This window comes from Solanum tuberosum, unplaced genomic scaffold (assembly GCF_000226075.1).
Source record: "Solanum tuberosum cultivar DM 1-3 516 R44 unplaced genomic scaffold, SolTub_3.0 scf00048, whole genome shotgun sequence".
Taxonomy (NCBI): Eukaryota; Viridiplantae; Streptophyta; class Magnoliopsida; order Solanales; family Solanaceae; genus Solanum; species Solanum tuberosum.
Genome location: NW_006238976.1, coordinates 1,725,199 through 1,741,304, shown reverse-complemented (window position 1 = coordinate 1,741,304; position 16,106 = coordinate 1,725,199). Strand labels below are relative to the sequence as shown.

Here is a 16,106-nt window from a genome sequence, read left to right as displayed (position 1 = left end):
TAGCATAATTTTTTAACATTTAAGGACCAATTTACTAAAATTAAATGATTTTCTCAGTTTTTCGTATGTTTTGACAATTAATATTTTTGTGATATTACTTCCAAACGATTTTTTTGCAAAGTCTTTACTAAACCCTCTGTGGGAAGTTGGGGGATCAATACATAAAGTCTCACCATTTTAAAAATGATTTTTGGGCATTTAAGGGCCATTTTACAGAAATTACGCAATTTTCTCAATTTTTCGTGTGTGTTAGCCTTGAATATAAGACTTCGTGACAAATATTTTGCAAGACCTTTATAAAACCATCCGTAGGGAGTGCAGTACATACAATACGTAGAGAGATTTTTGGGTATTTAGAGACCAATTAAGCATTTTTTTTAATTTCTCGTAGATATTAGTCCATAAATATTTTGGTGATATGACGTTTTATTGCATCCAAGTATGAATAGTAGAATGTCAGTGACATTTCTTCCACTGCCTTTGAAGAGTTGCCATATTTTTCAAAGCAACACCATGCTTTCTTGTTGACAAAATTAATAAAAATTGTACTAAAATTAACAGCCAATAATCAAAAGACCGTTAATTCAAACTAGAGCTAAAAGTAGGTAAGTGTCCCCATAACTTCATTTTATTTATGAAATAATGAATAAAAGATCCACTTTTCTAGTCTTGATGGAGACACAAATCTTCAATATTTTACTAACCAAATCATTGATGTTGTAGGTGAGGACCAAGAACTGTCTTTGACAAATGTTGTCCAAAGGACTAAGGTCCAACATTGCATAGTCCAACATATTTGACATAAACACAATAATAATATAAAAGCACCCTTGTGGAAAGGTACCACTAAGATATAGAAATGTTTAATCATATAATAAAATTGATGTTATAGTATACTAGCTTCTAGTCCACATAGAAAGTTTATATGGAAAATATTAAAGAACACTATAGAGGAAGCACTAGCACATACCCCCGAACTCCTACAAGTAGAGTCTGAAGAGGATAGTGTACGCAGACCATACTCCTACCTCATAAAGGTAAATACACGGTTTCCAGAGGCGTTACTTACCAAAAAAAGGAGGGAGTCACTAGGAAGGAAGAAGAATAAGACCTCCAGGTTAAAATGCAGAAAATTGAACCTCAGAAATCTTTTGGAAACAAGAAAGATCAAAGTAACTGAAAAAACTATGCTACATTAATAATCAGACAAGGATATCTAGTTTATATACCTAGGATATTTTACATTAGTTCATCTTTTTCCCTAATATAGTGGTCATAAGTGAAAGAAACTTGGATGGATCCAAGAAAATTTTTCGTAAGTTCAACAAATGAAGAAATACATACGAGAAACAATTGAGGGGCAAATACAAGGAGAGAAGACGGAAGGAGAAGAAAGGCTCGAGTTACTCATCATCATACTTCACTGAGCTCACCTTCCTTACATACACCCACATCCACCACCATGCTTTTTCCCTTTGAGCTCAAGACTCTGCAACAATTCCTCCTTGGAGACTGCCAAATATCAAAATACACCGGTCAATTATATGTAGAGAACAATTGGCTACTTAATAAAAGAAATTAACTTCAATTTTTTTCCGAATACAAGTGCCTTAGCATGCTCCGATTCTGTTGTTTAAGTAGCTATCAAGATTTTGTACATCTTTTTAGTTCTTTGTTTTGGTAAGGTACTAGTTCAAATCGACCCTTAACAGAATCCACTTTTTCCTATCAGATATCATTCTAATGCCCAGCTAAGAAAACAATTGAAAGACACTGTGGTTGCAAATGTTTTCGGTGTTCATGAAGCAAAAATAAGCTAATTAACAAAAGGAACTTACCCTATCCCATAGATGTGGGTCAGACTTCTTATAAACCTGCACGCGATCAACATCAGCAGGGTCTGTCGTCTTCCACTTGCATGCTGGATGAGGAACTCGATGACGAGTATACTGGCTCACTGTTTGGTTGCTGGAAGGATCCATTTTGGCACTTGATAAATAGAACACAAAAGGTTTTTGGCATGGGTTCCTCGCAACAGGCCTCGTGTTAAAAGCATATGCAGTGTAATCTGCTCTTTTATACCAATTTAGGAAAGTTCTTGATGGCATTTCTATTTCGCGGGGGGACAACACTCCACGGAATATTTGAACTGCAAATCCCCACGACACTGATATGGTCCAACCGTTAGCTTTGTCATAGCAAATGGATTGTTGCATAAGACCAGCCGAGTCAAGCTTCATTGGAACTGTAAGACGCCGTAAAGCTTGCACTCGAGTCACATTGGGAAAGATTGGCTCCACCACATCAAGATGGTGCAATGTTACCAATGGCGCTATTGGATGTGATGCTAGCAAACCAAACAAGTTCCCGTACACATCGTACTGCACATCACCACAAAGTCATAATCAGATATGTCTTTTATCAAAATAATTAACAATGTATAAAATACAGTGTGAAATTACTTTTTCACCAGCATTTTCCAGTATGAAGCAAAAACAATAAAAGTATAAATTTGCGGTTGCACAAGCCAGAGACTGATAAACAAGAACATACAGATTATAAGGTCTTTCTGCTTACAAAGACAAATATAGACGAACCATTTAAGACATTCTATGCAGAATCCGGCAATTGATTTAACCTTTTGTTACACACAAAAAAACATCATTTAGCAATTCAATTACCAGGAACAACTACTACATTCCATATTCCACCCCAAATTATCCCAGATTTCATCACTAACATTTTCTCATGGACAACTCAAACCGGATGCGAAAAAGATTTAAACAGAGAAAAACAAATACAAACAACCATATTTTTCAAGGAAGCAGATTTAGTTCAATCTACGTATTAAAGGAGCCTTCTTTTCCCTTTTCTTTCACATAAAAAAGTCATCTTTAAGTAGTATAGAAAGAAGTCTCCATGCTTCTACTACCACTCTTGTTTTTCTTCTTCTGTCAGTTTGGCACACATGTGCCAATTAATTCTTTGACTTGTCACAGAATTTACGAAGTCACCAGGCTCCTCTTTTGACTTGGACTATGCAGATACACATGTGATGTGTTTTAAGACTCATTAAGAGAACCCAACTACCAATTGTGAAAATGCTTGCCAAATTTACAAAACCAGCATGTGAGATCCTGATATGTTGTCAGAATGAGCATGGAGAACATTGTAAAATGGTAAAACAAATCATACAAACACATAATACATAAACAAACACTTAAACTTGGCCTCGACAAATATGAACACTCCAACTTACAAAATGATTATCTACAACCTACAAAATGATCATCTAGACACCTCCAAAATTTATGTGTCACGTCAGCGTTAGGTGTCCACGAGACACAACGGGGACTAGTTTGAGTGTTTAGTTGTCTATTGAGACCAGGTTTAGGTGTCTAGATGTGCACTCTCGAAGTTGAAGTGCTTACTTGTCAGCTGATGCCAAGTTTGAGTCTTTGTTTATGTATTATGCCTAAAAATTACGCATATTCAAGATTCACCCATGAACAAATGCATTGTAGCCAGAAACATAAAAAAAAAAAAATGATATAGCAACTAAACTAACCTGGTGAAAGCCAAGTTCTTTGGTGAGTGGAACACCAAGTTCAGCCATACAAGCCTGCATTCTATCATCAGAACCATAAAGCCCAGGGTACCTTTGAATACACTTATCTTGCATTTTCTCAAGTGCTTTAGCTAAGGGATAACTAATAGCAAATCCACCACCCCCATATGCCATACTATAAGAAAAATAAATATTCTGCAAATGACTTTCACTTGAACTTCCAATATAATAATACTGATTATGATCATATTTGTTCAAAATCCTCACTAAATTATCAGTAACAAACACAGTATCATCATCACCCATAACAAACCACCTCACATTCTCCCTCCCTAACCTTAATGTCTCCGATACAATCCTCGATATCCGTATTGCAGACCGATGACCCTGCCGGTTTCTGTAAGCAAACCGTGAAGTATCACCGGAAATTCTCAGCTCCGGCAGAGATTCTCCGTCACCTTTCGAAGTTTTCACCGGTTTATCTAACCAAACAATCCCTCTCATTTCTTCCTCCGGTTTCCACCATAACTTTATATATTCCTTCCGTTTATCCCACAGCTTCGCAGAAGCTGCAATGCCGAATACAATATGCTCCAACCCGGTTTTCTCTTCCAATTTCTCTTCTGTTTCTTCCTTAACTATCACCGGCCGGATCGATTTACTGGATTTACTGGAATTGATTTCCGATGAGTGAATAAACAAACTATTACGACTGAAAACGTCGTTATTGTTACAAGATTTATACGAAACGAGCTTCAGTGTATAAACCATATAGGTAGTGGAAGCAAAAAGGAAAAGCCATACCATAAACTTCAAAAAAGCTCGATTATGTGAACCAGAAATTGAAATTTGTGACCCAGAAACACTTCTCATCTGATCCCAGATGATTTTTTCTGAATCTTTTACTTTCTGGGTCACTTTCATCGTCATTAAAACCCAACCCCTCAACAACAAAAAAAACCCAGAAGCTTCACAACAATGTTTCAAGAACCCATTTGGGTAACAGTTTTTCAGCCTAAATTTTGGATTTTTCACAGAATTTTGAGGAGATGAGTGATGGATCTGATGAAAATGAGAAAAGGGTGTGTGAAAATGTAAAGGAATTGTGAGAATCAATGAAGAGATAAGGCTATAAAAAAAATGTAAGGGGTTTCAGAGAGATGAAGAGAAGGGGACAACATGCATTGGGGAATTGCTGATTTCAAGAAGAAGAAGAAGAAAAACTGCAACTCTTGTGATTTCTCTCAGCAACAGCTAAGAGGGAGAGAAGGAAAAAGAGAGTTCTTTTAAGCTAAAGTTGTCATCTTTTTAGTAGTAATTCTTTTTGTTCTTAAGTTAAAAACATAAGATTAGCAACAAACCATAATGCAACGGAGCTCGTTGGTTAGAGTTACGTATGTATAAATAAATAATAAAAAGTGTATTAAAAAAATATACTCTAATTTTTTATCTTAATATTCTTCTTTTTTAAATTATATTTTTGATAAATTACAAATGTTTCATACTATGTCTAACGAGTAATGACTTTTCTTTAATATTTTTTAGATTTTTCCAGCAATGAAAAGTGTATAAAAGAAATACTCTAATTCTCGATCTTAATATCCTTTTAATTAGAATTATGTCCTTGATAAATTACAAATATTTCATACTATGTCTAACGAGTAATGACTTTTCTTTAATATTTTTTTTGATTTTTCCCGACCTCTCTCACAATCCGCTATATTCAAATTCTCACATCTTCTCACCGAAACATAATATTTTATTAAATATTTATTTTATTTACGTGTTATTATCTCATAATTGAACTTTTGTAATTTTTAAAAAATAACTACTATTGTGAAAAAAATAGAAAAAAATTAATTTAATTTTAATTTTTTAAACGAAGAGGGTAAATATTATATTTAAATTGAACCATATGAAAAGTTCTAATAATAGCAATTTCGCTGTACATTCAATTTTGAATTGTTTAGGTAGGGACTACTATACTAAATTAAATAAATTCTCTAGATTTTATCTTTGTTATTATGCATGTAATTAATTTAATCTCAACTGTTTTGCTATTCGTGTCAATAATTTTGCTTTCATCATTTTTTTTCTTGTGAGTAGATCTCCATTCATTTTAAGAAAACGTTGGATCTTCTAAAAAAAGAAAACCATTTTGTCATATCATATTATAAACTCTTTTAACACGATTTTTCATTCAAATAAATATAAGTTCTTGTCCCTTTTCAATACTAACTAATCATGATTAGTGTATTTGGTAGTCCACCTAGAACATAACTAAACTATATTAAACCACTTTTTTTTTTATAAATTAAACCCAACACTTTCAATTAATATTATGTGATATTTTCTTACATGTTTAAGATATTGTGAAAATTATTCGACTTTTTTTTAATATATTAATATAAAAAAGATAGCACATACTATTTTTCGTACTATATTTTCTTTAGTTATATTCACGACCACTATTTTCCGCAAAATATATAAAAATAAATAATGAAACAATATAATTATACTACTCTTTTATCGGGTCGGGTCAGGTTGGGTTGGTAGTTCCAACCCACTTCTTGTTAATTTTCACGTTCGGTATTCAGCTTGAAACTCGATTCAATTTGAATTCGTGGATGGTAGAGTTTAATACTATAGAAAATACTCTCGATAGGATTATTCTTTTTTTTATTTCCAAGTGATTCAAACTCAAACTTTTTAAATTAAGGACGGATTGATCTCAATCATCTCATCATAGTTCGTATTGTGTCGGTGTGCTTTGCTTTGGGGACACGTGTGAAGTCTAAATAATTAAATTGAGAGAAAAACACGTGGCGGTGTTGTGTAGTGGCTACTTGGGTCGGTGGGATTTGATCCCATGTGAACCCACTTAAATCTATGTACCTGCGACCTGCCAAATGTCGGGGAATTTTATTTATTTTATTAAATAATATTTTTGTGGAAAATATGTTACTCCATTTCCAACTTAAATATTCCTTTTTAAAAAAATTACCAAGTAAAAAGTGGTTATATTTTTGGGAAAATAGAGAAAAAAATCAAATAAGTTATTTTTATGTCTCGACGAATCTAGAATTTCTAAAATATGAATACATCAATAAAAAAATATATGTAATGGAAATTAATCTCTGGTCCTTAAAATAAATAACTTAATCTTCAACCAAGTGCATCATTTAATCTTATTGTAGCATAGGTGACAACAGATGTTAGATAATATTATACAAAAATATTTAATTTTACGAAGAGATAACAACTTCATATATTTTAATTATTTTTGCATATAAATTCGTCCATGATCTCTCTAGGGTAGTTGTAGCTTAACAACAAAGAAATACTACATAGATAGTGTAATTCCAAATACTTTTTAATTTTATTTAGAATTTATAATATTGAAGTTATAAAATTATAATTGTGTTGGATTTTTTTTTTGACGGATCTAGGTGTATGAAGGTTTTGCCGTGCAAAACAAAGGGATGACATAATTAATTTAGAGACCTTTGGGTTTGATAAATTAAATAAAATAAATAAATACTTCTACTCTTTAAGTCTTTAATTAATATGCCAACTATAACGCCCCATAGTTACTACTCCTTCATTAATTTTAATTTTCCTCCACTTAACTAACAAGTCATAGCCATACATTTACTCGTTAATTGTAATTGTATCTTTTTTTCCTGGACTAAATTTTCATATCCATGTTCCTTATACGTTATACATATATACGATTAATAGTCTAATAATAATGTATTTCAATCATCGTAATTCTTTTATAGTAAAAATTCAACTGATCATCCTTCATCATATATAGTTATGTTGTTGGTTAATATTAGAGGTAGAGTATATATAAAGGGTGAAAAAAAGATTCATTTGAATCTCTTTCGCCAAAAGTATGTCTATTTTTGTCTTCGTCATTGGTCTGTTGTGCGTGTATATATATCCAACATTATATTATATATATATATATATATACCACTATTGTAATATCTTTTTTTTTTTACTAATTTTAGTATTTGTAATATAAGGAAAAGTAATTAAAGAAAATATTAGCTCAGCAGATGAGTCGGTTCCGTACGACTTATATATATCTAAAAAAAAATTTAATAACAACACACATTTATGTTGACAGTACATTCAAAAAATAATAATAATAAGTATAATTTGGTCACCATATAAAAAGAAAAAAGAAAGGAAAGTTTCATATTTTTTTCCTCTTTAAGTAGAAAATTATAATAATGAATGGAAATAAACAAGATAGGGACATTGGAAAGTGTATTTCTTTTAACACTATTCTCAACTTTTTGTTGTTGTTGGTTGCTTTTTTAGTGAATAGGTTAATAAAATTTTAAATTGTCATTATTTTTAGGAGTTTCAAATTTAAATTAATAAATATTTAGGGTATTCTTTGAATTATCATGACTCATATTAGATTTTTTTTTTTTTGAGAAATATGACATGTTATGTGAACGTCACCCTTCAAAATATTTTGATATAATGGTAATGATAAATTGTTAATTTAAATAGTTCCAAAATTCAACACCTATAACGTAACTTGTTTATTTAAAATTAATGTACATATAATAAAAGAATGTGATACACTTTAACGGTAATAGTTCAAAGATAAATTCTTTGAATCATTTGCTAAAAAAAGATAAAAGTAATTACAACTTAACATAAACAACAATATCTTTCAATTACTATTTGGGTAAAAGATTTGTGCAATAGAAACCATTATATATCAAGGATAATTATCATATTTATGTCGAATATTTATTTAAAGAGGACATGATAATTACACTCAACAAGGTAATTTAGGAAGGGATTAACCAACTAATCTTGTCTATTTTCCTTCTCCCCCCACCCCCACCTCCCCGCTCCCCTTATTTATCACAATAAATATCAACACTCTTTGAATTTGCATCGCATAAGGACTATAATAATTGTATTTTATGAGATTCTTTTTTTTTTATATTCAATGCATCAATTCGAGATCTCTAATTTAAGCGGGAGGATTTAATAGGTATTGATAATGAAAAATGGGATCATAAAACCAAAAAAATGTTTGAAAGATTTGTTCAGAGTGACTTCAAATTGTTCAAATTTGGGTTTTTGGGCCATGCAGAGATGAGTTCTTAATTGCAAAAATAATCTTGCCAGGCAACTTTGAGCCCAAACTCTTTTGGATCAAAGCAATATAGCTTCTTGCCCATTTTTCTTCAAATTGTGTCACATATATGATTTGTCGGTAAATTTCACTTAGACACTTGAACTATTATTTATTTTAATTGAACATCTGATAAAGTGTTTCTGCTAGGCACTTTTAACAAATTTTTAAAAAAGTATTTCATGCACAATCTCAAATGTTCATTACCCGACTAGTTAATCACTTAAAATATATTATCTCCTTTTATCATACACATCATCTTTAATTGAAACATGCCTAAGGTTATATAACTTATTTAGACTAATTCGTATAATGAAAGAAGGTGACATACTTTACATGATTAACTTATATACGTCATGAGCAATCAAAAATACGCATAGATATCATATGTTCAATAAAGAGAAACAATAATTGAAGTGTCTAAATAAATTGTTTACGAAATGCGTTACTTGCATTGAAATTTTAATTTGACCCGTTTGCACTTGACCTTTGCAACTCAAAACCCCAGTCCGGGTTTTTTTTTTTCTTTTGGGGTTTTAGGGTCACTACAAAAATCTCTATTGAACTTCTTCTTCAATTGCTTCGTTGTGTTCAAATTTTCCTCCATTTTTTATCTTCTATGTCCGTTTAGTGCCCTAATCTTGTTCTACAAGTCCATCAAAACCTCACTATCCAAGATGCAGCATGTCAGGAGAACCGGGTTTTCATTGAAGACGAGGTGGTTGTTGTATTCGAATGTTGTAAAATCATGCAACAAGTTGGATTCTTTCTTGGAATATGTGCCATCAAGAAGCTTATCTGATGTGGGTATCGGTCGTTTCTCGTCAATGGCTGCTGAAAGTGCTGTTTTCAATGTTTCTGCTAAAAGGGTATGTGAAGTTCTGTTAAAAAATTCACATTGTTGTGATTGATTTTTCGTGTTCTTGTTGCTTCTAGAATGGGTATGTATGAATTATTGGGGCTTTGAATACATTTTAGTACTTGTTAGATGTTGCATTTTGAACTTTCTCTATGTTGTGATTGATGATTTTGATCAAATGTTAAGGGTTACTTCGTCTCAACTGTTGCATTTATAGTGATGAGAATGATTTATCAAAAAGAAGAAGAAGCTGGTGACTTTGTCTTATATGCGTAGGGGTTGTTTGGTACAGTGTATAAGAATAGTACTGGATAGGATGTATTAGAAATGTTGGTAGATTCTCTAATACATCGCACCAATGATCCCTTAGTGGTAATGTAGCACCTTTATGTTAGACTGGTGGAGGTAAGCTTAGTAGTTGTAGAAGATAAGCTGCAGTGTATGCAAAAGTGATCCAAGAAGCTTATCTGCTACTGCACCATAGTTTCTTTTTTCTTTTTTGATGAGAACGGTAGAAATTTTATTGATGAGTACCAGAAGGTACTGAAAGCTACTGCACCATAGTTTCAGTTTGACTCGTGTAATGAACGTAAATATTTGTAAGTTCTCTCTACACATTTTCTTTTCTTACACTTAGCTGTTGTGTCAGCCTAACCTTATGACTTTTGTCCTAAGTGGTTGAGTTGTATGGCAATTGAAGTACGGCTCCTCAAATTATATCTAAGTTGGAACTTCATATCAAGCATCAATGTTTGAGTATTCCAATAATTTAGCAAGAAAATCCATAAACATACCAATTCTAGTCCCTATTTTTTAATAACCGAGAAGTTGCTCATGGGTTAGGTCCCCGAACTCCATTGGCACACAGATCTAGAACTTGGGGGAGTATGGGGCCATCCCCTTCTCCCACTTAAATTCTAGGCTTTTTAGCAGATCTTGAACGCATGACGTGTGCCTATCCTCATATCCTATGTTTGGTTCTTCTTCTGTTCTTTCTCTGATTATGATGTACTTGTAGGAACTGGTAAAATCAGGTTGTGCAAGGAGATCAGTATATTCTTCTTATCCTGCTGCGAAGGTGAGTTGAAATGTCTTGCTACTTTGATGAACCTAAAGTTTGTTGGCTGCCTATTGATAACTTTTGCCCCCCAAAATTCTGATGTTTTGCAGGTTATTGATGAACCTGCTGGTTAGTAGATGCTACATTCATGATTGAAGAATTGCAAACTGTAAAAGAACAATTTGGATGTCTGCAAGTGTTAGATCTCCAAAGAATATTTATTTAGAATTAATTCATTTCTCTTCATAAAGTGGATATTGAGTCTGCTTTAACATTCATCCATCCAGTGGTTTTAGTTCTTCACGTGTGTCCATTCAAAAGGATCCTTGAAGCAATTTTGCAGTACTCAGAAAATATATGTTTTTTCATATCTTGAGAACTTTAAGATGACGATTTCAAACATGTCGCTATAGAGAACGGTTTTTGTTTTCCTTAAGAAAAAGGAGGTGCCTTTCTTGATTCTACATGTTGTGGACTTGCTATCTACTTATGTGGGAGTAAAAGGACAAAGGTTTAATTGAATGTTCTGCATCAATGTTGCATGGGTCATAATGTTACATTTATGTCTTGCAGTTGTGGGGTTCTTGCGAGAAATGATCAATACTTTAGCGTACAGATGTTAATTTCATGTTGAGACTTCTGTTTTATTATCATGGGCTCATCATGGCTGTCCCTGACGGTTGTGGCACTCATGTCCGAAAGGATCAATACTTTAAATTATGTATTTATGCTTTCAGCAGGATCATTTCCTGTTGAGATCTTTAGAAAACTACATGTGCATTCATGCAATTGCTTCCAATTGTAAGATTTTGTGTCTCACCATGTAGTTCCTGTGTCCAATCCATTTCACAATCTTGTGTCCATGTGACATCAATTTTAATATTTCTGTAGGAACGTGTTCTATGTTAAGAAAAATACTCAGACGTAGATCTTGCAGGAATTCCTGTTCTTTACAGAAATAGAAGGAGCACACAATGCTTAATGACCTTCAGATCACCGTTTCAGCTTGTCAATACCGCTGGCGTAAATCCTCAATCGTCTTGCTTTGCTAGATCATTTGCATCAAAGGCTTCTGGATCGAGGCAAAAGCAATCAGAGGTTATCTCTATCTCTAAATCATGCGTATATGTCTTTCCTTTTTCTTTTAGATTGTGAGAGGAGAACTTAGTTGAAGGGCAAACAATAGTAAAATGTTCCAAGGACCACACTTAACTAATTCCCCAGCAAATCATGTATTAAGTATCACCACTATATTAATAATACAGTAGGTATACAGTTTCAAAAAAATAAACATACAGTAGGTATTTGAATGACCAAAATTTAGGTCCAAATTACTCATAGAAAGATAATCTTGAGTTAGTAACATTTTGTTTTACCTTCCAATAGCAATATTTGTTATTAAATGCATCTCAACTTAAGAAACATGTGATTCCAATATCAAGGTATTTTACTATTTTAAGCTTGTCAATTCCAACTTGTGAAACAATTATTAATTTAGTTAAGTAGATTGACATATGAGTTGAAGAAGTCTACCCTCACTGAAATGTTTATAAGTTACTGGTGAACTCAAACTCATTCCCATTCCACAAATCAATGCTATCTAAGATAACATGTCTTTAAAAGGCAAAAATGGACTAACAAGAGGATATACTGTGCCGCTGCAGTCACTTACTTTGTTTCAGGTTTCCCAGTTCTACACTCCCTAAAAACCGTTACTCAGTGCACAAAAGAGCAAGAAGGAATATTTCCCTCCAGACCAAGTCAAATGATGTATATTGGTCCTGAAACGTTGTTATATTTCTTTACCATAAGCACTATTTAGTCTCAGAGGAGCTGCATGTTGTACCAGTTTACCTTCCCTTATCCTGTACCTGGTTCCTAGCAGCTCACTCAATGAGAAAGAGTCACTATAATTTCCCCCCAAAACTTAAAAAATCTCGTGTGATGCTCATTTAATGAGGAGAAAGTTACAATAGCTTTCCTCCGAAATTCTGATCTTCTCCACAGTTTATGCAAATTGAAGTAGGAGATGCTTATGAGTTCCACCATTTGCTCCAAACCCACGTCAAGCATTAGGACATGGAGCTTGTTGGTGTGTGTACCTGCAACAAGTCATTCCTATTATGTTTTTAAATTTTTATATACCGTAGAGTCGAAGACCATGTGTACTTTCTAGGGCAATACAACTTTCCAAATAAGTGAAGTTAAAGGGAAAAGAGTGAAGTTTTAGTGTGCACAAAGGAAAGGAGAAGAACCTTCTTGAACAGACACCTCCTGAGTTTTGAATCACATAGTGTTACTAGAGCTAATGAACTATATGATGATACATAACAAAGCTTTGTAATGCAACTGCTATTCTCTGTTAGTTTAGTGCCAAGTCTGTTAAGTTGCTATCAGGTCATTTGTCCTGCATGATGTCTAAACTGTATGATGTTTGCAGAAAGTAACACTGACAAATCATTGATTTTGTTGCTGTCAAAACTAAGTTTTTTCCACAGCATGGCTTGGTGGGCTTTTCTATTTCTTATTGTCTAAGATTTATGCCCTATTGAATACAATTTCCTGTCTGAAACCTATTTAATGTTGGTATCCTAGGATCACCTCATCAGATTTTCTCTCTTTTTAGAGCTGATCCGGTGACTGTTTGGTTGGATGGATTAGAGAAACAATCTCAACATAAAATTTATCCTATGTTTGATTTAAAGAGATTAAAAAATATTTTCTGCATAACTTATGCATTGTTTGGGTGGTCCTATATGAAAATAATGCATGTATAGTTTTGTGCAGTGTTTGGTTGATTGTGTTAAATGAAACCTGCATTAAGTAATGTGGGAATTTATACATTGTTTTATGTGTGACAGAATGTGAAATACAAATACGTGTAATGTTTATCAGGGGGGTTAAAGTATTTAAAGATTCTACATTAGGTAGAATTTTCAATTATGAGATTATTAATCCCGGGATTGTTTATACCATAATTGTGATATTAATTTATACGATACTCCATGTGGGATAATCCCGGGATTGAACTTCAAAATGACACATTTGCCCTTACCCAAAGCTTTTCTTCCAGAGATTTTTAAGTAAGCCAAGGTTAAAGTTGGAAATGAAAGTGTATCCAAATTATCTAGTTTAAACCAAACACATGTTTAATATTTTTTGAAACTAACACATGCTTAATAATGTACTATGTATATCCCATTTTTGTTCAATGAACTAAACATCTACCAATAAAATTATATCTACTAAATAGTCCTGTCATTATTTAGTTCCCAGAACGTGAGATAGGGGATAACAATCTCGGGATAAATACACGATCATTTTATCCCGCATTTAGTTGAGCTTTTGAATCTGGGATTAACAATCTCAGGATAAAACACCAAAATGACAAAGATGCTCTTCTCCAAAGCTCTTCTCTGAAAGTCCTTTACAAAAAAAAACAAGGTTAAAGTTGGAAATTAAAGATTTCCCAATTTATCTCATGTAAAACCAAACTCATGTTTATATTATACTCATACTCTGTTTTAAGTCCAATGAATCAACCATCTACCGTTAATAGTATATCCTCTAAACAATCCCATCATTATTTAATCCCCGTATTATACTCCTGGTCTAACTTGCTTACCAACCAAATGACCCCTTAATGTATTGATGTGGTATCCCAATACAACATTGTAAAGGTGTTTTTCGAAAACATGATTCCAGTAGAGTACAAGAGGAGAAGAAGCACGATACTGAACCTCATATCTTTATCGTATGCAGTTGCACTGTTTTGTTATATTATAGAAGAAAATTATCCCAGAATTGTGTATAACTTGGAGATTGCCCTTCTCGCATCAAAATGTATATCTCCCGATGTAACAATGAATGCATTTCTCAAATCAATGACTACGAATGTGCTTGTTTCTTGTCTGACTTGTACAGGCTCGAAAGGATGTTTCTACTGTTGAGGATCCTTTTGATGCTCCTACCTACAATATCCCAGAGAAGCCTGTGACGTTCACTGAGGGAGCTTCCTATAGTCTTATCATTCTTGCTGGACTTGCAGTTGCTGGCGCTGCAGCATATGGAGTTTTTAAGGAACTCATTTTTCAGCCAAAAGAGTAAGGGTTGCATTTATGCTCTACATAGTTTGACAGAGAACATAGAGTTCTTGTTTTCAATTTAGTTTAAAGTAATTTTGTGTTGTAGGTACAAAATTTTCAACAAAGGTCTCAAGAGGGTTCAAAATGATGGTCAAGTATGTTTTTTGCCCCTATTGTTCTTACCTTGAATTTACTGCATATAATTTTGAGAATGAGTTGTATACTGAATACTGTGAGTCTTCACATAAAGATCCTAATTTCTTATGTATTTTGATTCTTGTTGTACTTGAACTGATCTGTTGCATGTGTTTGCAATACTTCACTCCAGGTTAAGGCAAGAATTGGATCCCCTGTAACAGGCTATGGATCAGAAAGTAGAAATCGTGCTGCGCGCCAACGCATCCCTAATAGGATATGGACTGATGAAGATGGAGTTGAGCATGTTGAGGTGACTATTTTTTCTTGTGATCCCTATCTTTTGATACCCTCTTCTCCAATATATTTAGGTTCCCACGCATGTATAATTAAAAACTGAATGTAGGTCAATTTTTATATTCGCGGACCACATGGAGCTGGCAAGGTTTATACAGAGATGTTTCAAGACAAGGTGGATAAGCAGTGGAAGTTCACATATTTGATCGTTGAGATCAAATCACCTTCCCCAGCTCAACTGATGCTCGAGTCGTATGTACCTGCCTGAATATCAACGTAAGTACATTGTATGTTCTGTCCTGCTGCTATAATCGCGTGGATGCAGTCGATATCCTCTAAACTTTTTTTCCAACTCCCCTGAGAGCTCTCAAGATGACAGTTCTGATGATTTCAAGTTCTTTTAGTTGAGCCATTGGCTCTGATAACAGTTAGCATTGCTGAGAAAGTATTAGAAAGTTTACCTTTTATCGGTCATAAAAAAAAATTGCAAGAAAAACTGTTAAATTCTTTCAGATGTAAGACTTTCTTGCAGTTCAAATCCAAAGAATTTTTGGAATGACCAAGTTTCAATTTTCATATTTCTGCAATTTTCTCTATTTTTTAGCTATCGTGCTTGTGTCTAAAGATGGTTATTGCTGAGGCAGTCAATTAGCTTATTTTGTAGTAGTAGGAAAAAAAAAGAGAGGCAACTTAACCTAATGAATCTTTAGTTAGAATTTATTTTTTTTGGTACACAAAACTCAAACTCGAGACTTGTAGTTATGATGAAGTGATTATATCCATCCTACCACAACGCTCAGTGATTCAGAATCACTTATCAAGTTGCTGCTCCAACACTTCAGATTCAACTAACAGTAATTTCATTTCTCTGATGAATTACAGGGGATAGAAAAAAAAAAAACTAAGAAATTAAACAAAATACCATAATCAGG

General features: G+C 33.3%; 2 protein-coding genes across 2 annotated transcripts; one reads left to right on the top strand and one right to left on the bottom strand.

Moving 5' to 3' along the window:
• Positions 1-1,100: 1,100 nt before the first annotated feature.
• Positions 1,101-4,900, bottom strand: LOC102586899 (uncharacterized). Its single transcript, XM_006343880.2, has 3 exons — positions 3,569-4,900; positions 1,839-2,381; positions 1,101-1,512 (listed from the first exon to the last, which is right to left on the bottom strand). The coding sequence occupies exons 1-3, from the start codon at positions 4,496-4,498 to the stop codon at positions 1,414-1,416; spliced, it is 1,572 nt and encodes a 523-aa protein (XP_006343942.1). The 5' UTR covers positions 4,499-4,900; the 3' UTR covers positions 1,101-1,413.
• Positions 4,901-9,229: 4,329 nt separating this feature from the next.
• Positions 9,230-15,733, top strand: LOC102586561 (probable mitochondrial import inner membrane translocase subunit TIM21). The gene is made up of 8 exons (XM_006343879.2): positions 9,230-9,607; positions 10,616-10,675; positions 10,768-10,786; positions 11,595-11,755; positions 14,582-14,760; positions 14,849-14,897; positions 15,071-15,190; positions 15,284-15,733. Exons 1-8 carry the CDS (start codon positions 9,416-9,418, stop codon positions 15,440-15,442), a joined length of 939 nt encoding a protein of 312 aa, XP_006343941.1. The 5' UTR covers positions 9,230-9,415; the 3' UTR covers positions 15,443-15,733.
• The last annotated feature ends 373 nt before the right edge of the window (positions 15,734-16,106 follow it).